Source organism: Bos indicus x Bos taurus, chromosome 22, assembly GCF_003369695.1.
Source record: "Bos indicus x Bos taurus breed Angus x Brahman F1 hybrid chromosome 22, Bos_hybrid_MaternalHap_v2.0, whole genome shotgun sequence".
Taxonomy (NCBI): Eukaryota; Metazoa; Chordata; class Mammalia; order Artiodactyla; family Bovidae; genus Bos; species Bos indicus x Bos taurus.
In genome coordinates, this window is record NC_040097.1 from 28,262,756 (window position 1) to 28,269,343 (window position 6,588).

A 6,588-nucleotide genomic window follows, 5' to 3' on the forward strand; every position below is an offset into this window, starting at 1 on the left:
CAAACAAAATAATTCTGTGATATTCAACTTTTTACTTTTTTTGGACCTTAAATTTTCTAAATGTTACATTGCTAGAAGTCAGTCATTATTTTCTTAACTATAATAATTTTAAAAATCTACCCCTCACTACATGAGGTTACCAAAATAAGTTATTTATAGACTTACTCCCTGATAATAAACATACACAATGGAAATGGATGTATTCAGGATCATTTGGAACTGAAGACAATGCACTGTTAATTACTGCATTTTCTTTGCCCCATTAACCCTGCCTGTATTGGAAATACTGATTATACTTAACTCTCTTCTCCAAAACCAAAGTCAGCCATCCATCTCTTTTCTTTGCATATAGTGAGGAAAAGTATTTTCTGTGAACCATACTGTTTTATCCCTTTGGCAGAGGAAATGAGAGATATTCCTGTCCCAGGGGGAGACAGTCAAGATAAGTGAAATTACTCATGAATGTGTAAGCAAATTAATATCTAAAGGAATTATGATCTAATACCGAAAGAGTCTAGCTGGGAATTGATGTTTCAGCATACACTGCAGAGAAAGGAGGTAAGTATAGGGCAGGAGGGAGTCCATCCAGTAACTTACCATCCCATATCCACATAGGTGCAAACAGGGTAACCAAATCTGAACTCTGGTCTGCAGGATTTCTCATAACCCCAGCAGTATTTCAAATTTTCTAAGTATTTCTGGAACATAAGAGGTGTGTGTTGAGACTGGTCTACCTTCTGACATTCAGAGAGGACTCGTAGATTTTTTTTTCCATAAAAAAAAAATCTTTCTAGAACTTTCACTTTTACATTTTATAATACATACTCATGAAAGAGAAATAAGTAAATTCTAAGAAAAACAGTCTTGAGATTCTTAACAGCAATTATCTTTAGTCCCCAATCCCTCCCCTACCAGGTCTGTTTTCCAACCAAAAGTCTGGGTTTTAGCTAGACTACCACAGATCATTTGAATTGGGATTTTTTTTTAATTAACATTTTTTATTGAAGTATAGTTGAAATTTACAATGTGTTAATTACTGTTCTGTAGCAAACTGATTCAGTTATATATATATATATATACACACATACACATTCTTTTCTTAAATCTTCTTTTGCATTATGGTTTATCATAGGATACCAAATACAGTTCCCTGTGCTATACAGTAGGACCTCGTTGTGTATCCATTCTGTATAGAAAAGTTTATATCTGCTAACCCCAAGCTCCCACTTCATCCCTCCCCGACCCCCTTGGCTGAACTGAAACTTCCTGAAGTAGCTTAATGAAGTCAAGTGAGTAAACTCATTCTAAAATCAGTCCCAAGAGAGTCATAAAAAATGAAATTTCTATCACCAAAAGGATCACAATTAAACTGAATGGATCAGCAGCTTTATTGATTGATCAAGACCAGCAGAGATCTGGGAATACTCTGGGAATATCTGGGAATAGCTCTGTAGCCCTTGGGGGACACACAACTGCTGTGGGCCAGGAAGCTCAGAAGGTTGCTCTGTGAGGCCCCTGGGGGCAGTGCCAGCTGGCTTCCCAGCCCGGCCTGTCCACGTGCTTCCTGTGCCAGCACCATGGGAAAGGAAACGGCTCACAATGCCCCGCTTTGATCTCTGAGGCCTCGGGAGATGTCTGAATGGCTCCAATTTGAAACCTTTCCAACAACTCTAAAACAGAAGGAAGGCCACAGTAACAGTCTTAATTATGGAGAGACAGAGATGTAGGTGTTATTACCAAAATGAAGTGCTGAGGGATCCTCTTAAGTGCAATTTAAGAAAGAAATGTGAGATTATTCAGTTACTTTTAACTACATATTCTTTTCTGTATCAAATCTAATTTATTTCATTTACAGACTAGACAAACCATACAGACTGCCTATTTCTTTTACTAGTGATTTAGATTTGTAATCTCACCCCTGTGAGTAGGACATACTTCTAAGCAAAGTTGAGTCATTAAGAAGCATGAGATGAAATACAAACATCGACTGACCCACAGTTACAACCAGGAGTCTACCTGCAGATTCAAGTTATGATGGGGGAACTAGTAAACCAGCCTCAATTGCAACCTTTTAAAAATATGCAAGAGGAGAAATAAGATTTACCTTATAAGGACAATGTGAGTCTTTCCTGCAGACTGTGGCAATATGCCTGTTATTGTGCAAAAAGAAGGGAATATGCTCTTCCGGCAGGCGGAGGCTGGCATAGTTGAACAGAGGGGTGGCTGAAATGCCATCGGCCTGGGGAGGAGCCTTGTCTTGGCCACTCAGGGGGACCTCAGGAAGCAATGCTCCAAAGACAAGCAGCATAAACATAGCAACCTCCAAACCTAAAGATCAAATTGATAACATCCTCATTAAGACAGAGCCTTCAAAGTCAAAGGGGTTAAGGGTTAAGTACAATTATAACTAACTTCACTACTTTACTGAATAATGTTCTTTTACTCAATACTGATTGTTGTAGGCCAGGCACTGGGTCAGGAGCTAGGGATAGGGTGGTCAATAAAACAGGAAAGACCCCTGCTTTCATGGAACTTGGAAGCTAGTGCAGTAGATATAAAATAAACAACCAAATAAACAACTTCAGATAATGACAAGGGCTGTGAATCAAATAAACCAAGGGCCAGCCATTTTTTCTGGAAAAAGCCAGGCAGCAAATATTTTTGGCTTTATAGGTCAGATAGTGTCTGCACCCATCAGGAAAGCAGCCATAGTTATGCTAGGAAAGGCGGGCTGTGTTCTAATAAAATTTTATTTACAAAGATGGGAGGAGGACCTTGACAGGACCCTGTTTGCTGATGCCTGAGTAAGTCAGGTAATATGATAGACAACACAGTTCGCTAGTTAAGCATGCAGACTTTGAAGCTAGGCCACCTAGGTTTGAATGTGGCTGCAGCTTTCTAAGAAGACTGACCTTCAGCAAGTTATTTAACCTTGCTGTGCCTAGGTTTTTCCATCTGTTAAATGGAAATCAGAATAACCCTTTCTCATAGGACTCCCGAGAGGTAAATATTGGCAACATGTCTAGATATACCTGGCATGTTAAATGCTATGTTAAGTGTTTCTTAAATAAAAGTTTAAAACTACACGGGATGGGGCGGAGTTGCTAAGTAACATTTAAGCTGAGATCTACATGATGCAGATCCAGGAAAACATACCAGGAAGAAAGAAGAGAGGAAGTACAATGGGTCTGAGCAAGTGTGTACCTGCTGGGTTAAAACTAACAATCACTGAAGTATGTGAGAATACGCTGCGTGCCAGGTTCTCTGCTAAGTACAAGGAGGCAGCAGGGAATGGGCAGCTGAACAGTAAACTCCTAAGCCCTTGTGAAGCTTTTCTTTCACTGGGTGTAAGAACAATGATATTAAGAACTAAGACTAAGAAAACTCTAGGAGTGAAATCCAGACAGTCTGCCTCAGAGCTGTACCCTTAAATTCTCTCCATCCGGCTTTAGCATTGAGAAAAGAGATAATGGTCATGAACCTTCCTGCATTTCTAACTCATCCCAGAAAGATTAAATCTCTTAAATCAGATTTTTTGTGTGTGTATTTCCAGATAATAAACATGCCATTTGGGGTTCATTTTAGTGATTTATTTGCTCTAGTTTTTCAAAGTGGTCTCCCCACCAGATGATAAAGCCCTAGTACATATTAGTTGCTTCCCAGCAGGGTCTGCTGTCACTGAAGCATACTGGAAAAATCCAAAGTTCAAAATCAGCTTTCAATGAATATGGCTGATGGAGATGGGGCCTTTAGAAACAGACCGCTATGTTCAATCACGTCTCAAGTTCCAAGAGTAAGCAATCATAACTGAACAGTTGGAATGCCAAGAAGAAATCCTTTTCCCCTCTGCAGTAAATATAATTGTTCTTTTCAGTTCAGTTCAGTTCAGTCACTCAGTTGTGCTGCTGCTGCTGCTAAGTCGCTTCAGTCATGTCCGACTCTGTGCGACCCCATAGATGGCAGCCCACCAGGCTCCCCTGTCCCTGGGATTCTCCAGGCAAGAACACTGGAGTGGGTATGAATTGCTTTAGGTATCCCTAAAGAGTATCTTGTTATTTGTAATAAAGGTCACCTGAATCAATATTTTTAATTGAGACTTTTACCCAACTGTGAGTTCGTAACAATTTCACAAAATTTAAAATACACATTAATAGTAACAGTGACTCTAATTATAATGAAACATTTACCTCTTTAATCCTCAGAACCACCCAGAAGTTGCTGTGATGTTTCAGGTATCTAAAATCTGTCAGAAATGAAACACATTACCTTAAAAAACATATCAAAGAAGACTTCTGCATCCCCGGTGATACTGTGAATTAAAAGAAATATTAAGAGAGAAGATAATAAGATAACCTGTAAGCAGACGGTCTGGCATTTAGTGAGATAAGCCATAACCAGAAGGCCTGGCTAATAAAACCTTTCTCTGCCTTAACAAATAAAAGCTACTAAAAGTGAGGTATTAGGTACAATCCTCAACACAGTAACTTAACAGAAGAGATTCTAAGAGTGAGCAGGAAGGACATGACCCACTTCATACCGGCACCAACTGGTACAGGCCAACAGGACACTCAACAGATAAAACATTCCCAAGAGCAAGCAATCCAACTGGTTCTCACCACAGTAATCCGACTCACCGAATGAAATTGCTCCCTGCCTTCAGATTCAACAGGCAGAATGGCCAGTCTCTCCCAGAAATAGGTCATTCTTATGACCAAGTCGACCTTTGGTTAGCCAAGTCCATTGTCCTCTACTGAGCTCTAGCCATAACTAAACTCAGGGATTCGTAAACGATTTTTCCGCCAAAGGAAAAATCTAAAGGTTCACATCAGAAACCTGGCTTTTGCTGAGGGCACGTAACCACTTGCATAAACTAGCAGGAGTGGCTGTTGTGCATGAAAGCACAACCCCAGGGCCTGACACAGCCTTTCGGGGGTTGAGTCCTCTTGCAGGAAGAGCCCCTGAGGGACAGGCGGGCACACTTCAGGAGATGGACGCTTTAGCAGCTGAGCTACTTTTTCCTTCTGCGCAAAGCTGCTGGTTCCCCCCACCTCTCTATGGGGATACCATGACTGGATTTCCACTGGCCTAAGAAAGGGGAAGGGAAAGGGAGAAAGCTTGAAAGAGAATGAGAAGTGAAACTCCGACAGTGACAAGGAACACAGTGGGTGAGATGGGTCAACATTCTGACAGAGGTTGGAAAGTTTACAGAAGCCAGTGGACAGGTGAAAAGTTAAACGCATGTGAGACCCACAAGGACTCCTAAAACGGCTCGCCCCAACTAGCACTAGTTTTACGAGGCAGGAGGTTGGAAAGGGCCTGAGATGGCCAGGTGAGGTCCATCAGCGGTCCGCTACAACGTCTGAGCCAAGGCGGCGGGGTCGGTGGCGAGCGCCCTTCCGCAGCCATGATGCCGCGCTGGGGTTCGGGGCGCAGAGATTCCCGGGGACCGCCCGCCCCCCAACGCCGCACACTGCACCCTCCCACCCCAGACCTCAACACGCCCGGGAGGGGCCTGGAAGGAGGCTCCGTCCCGGCCTGGGAAACCCGGCATGCTTCCCCGCGCCCAGCGGTCTCGGGGCCCCGCGCGCCGCGGCAGGCACCGTGAAGGGAGCCGAGCCCTCGGTAAAGGGAGGATCAGGTCGGCTTCCCCACGTCCTCCTTCTCGGCCCTCGGGCGATGGAAGGCGCAGGCGGACCCGTGGAGAAGCGCCAGCCCGCCGGGAACCCGCGCGGGGAGCAGGCAGAAGCGCCCACCGCGCGCCCGGGCGAGGCAGAGGGCGGGGGGCGGGTGAAGATTCCGCGGACCGCGGGGCGAGTCCCACCTGGAGCCTGGGAAGCGGGGGCTGCGGAGGCGGCGGCGGCGGCGGCGGCGGCGGCTCGGACTGAGGGAGTCGTCATAACCGGCGACTGTAGCTCACCGGAAACCTCCGGCGCCGGAGCCGGGCCAGGGGGCGCCCGGGAGCTGCCGGGACACCTAGGCCGGCCTGCGCCGGGAGCCGGTCCCCGCCCCGCATGGGGTCCTTGGGGCCGGAGCCGGGACCAAGCGCGCACGACCTCACGAGGAGTCAAGGGGCGTGGTCCGCGGTTTCCTGCGTTTCCCACCAGGACGAGAACCTCTGTGCTGCGACCCCGGCCATAGCGCCAGGGGAGGGGCAGGACTTTAAGATACTGGACTGTCCTCCTTGAGAGGTAGCGAAAAGGCGCTTAAGGGACACTGCGACCGGTTGCATAGAAAACCGGACTCCTTCCCTTCTTCCTTCCCGTTGCACTGAGGTGGAGGGTTACTGTATCCTTATTTAGGGTACACGTTGTCGCCCTCACGTTCATTCTCCGAGCCTCGTAGTTGGCCGCACTTTCTGGTGGTAAGAATTCTTCGAAGCCTTGTACATTAAATAGTAGTCCTCTTATCTTTCTTAGTGACTATCAGAAAACTCATCAGCTCAAATGTCACTTTGTGGAGTTTGACTTTTATCCTTTTATTGTAGTTATTTAAATTGCAATGGTTTATCTTACCATACTTATTTGAACGCCCATCTCCCCACATTTTTACTCTTGGCACTCTCGGTCCATATAGTATACTGTGTAGTGT

General features: G+C 45.3%; 1 protein-coding gene across 4 annotated transcripts in view; it reads right to left on the reverse strand.

Annotated features, from left to right (window-relative positions):
* EOGT (EGF domain specific O-linked N-acetylglucosamine transferase) overlaps window positions 1–5,951 on the reverse strand; it is a 41,737-nt gene extending 35,786 nt beyond the window's left edge. Inside the window, exons 1-4 of one of the 4 annotated variants that reach the window (XM_027522839.1) lie at window positions 5,822–5,951; window positions 4,267–4,309; window positions 2,105–2,328; window positions 598–698 (exon numbers count right to left, since the gene is read on the reverse strand). In XM_027522839.1, the coding sequence (XP_027378640.1) occupies window positions 598–698; window positions 2,105–2,314 (311 nt within the window). In that variant the 5' untranslated portion in view covers window positions 2,315–2,328; window positions 4,267–4,309; window positions 5,822–5,951. Of the gene's footprint in view, window positions 1–597; window positions 699–2,104; window positions 2,329–4,187; window positions 4,244–4,266; window positions 4,310–4,634; window positions 5,407–5,600; window positions 5,731–5,821 lie in introns of those variants that run through there. The other 3 variants (XM_027522836.1, XM_027522838.1, XM_027522837.1) reach the window with 3 other exon arrangements.
* Between the last annotated feature and the right edge of the window lie 637 nt (window positions 5,952–6,588).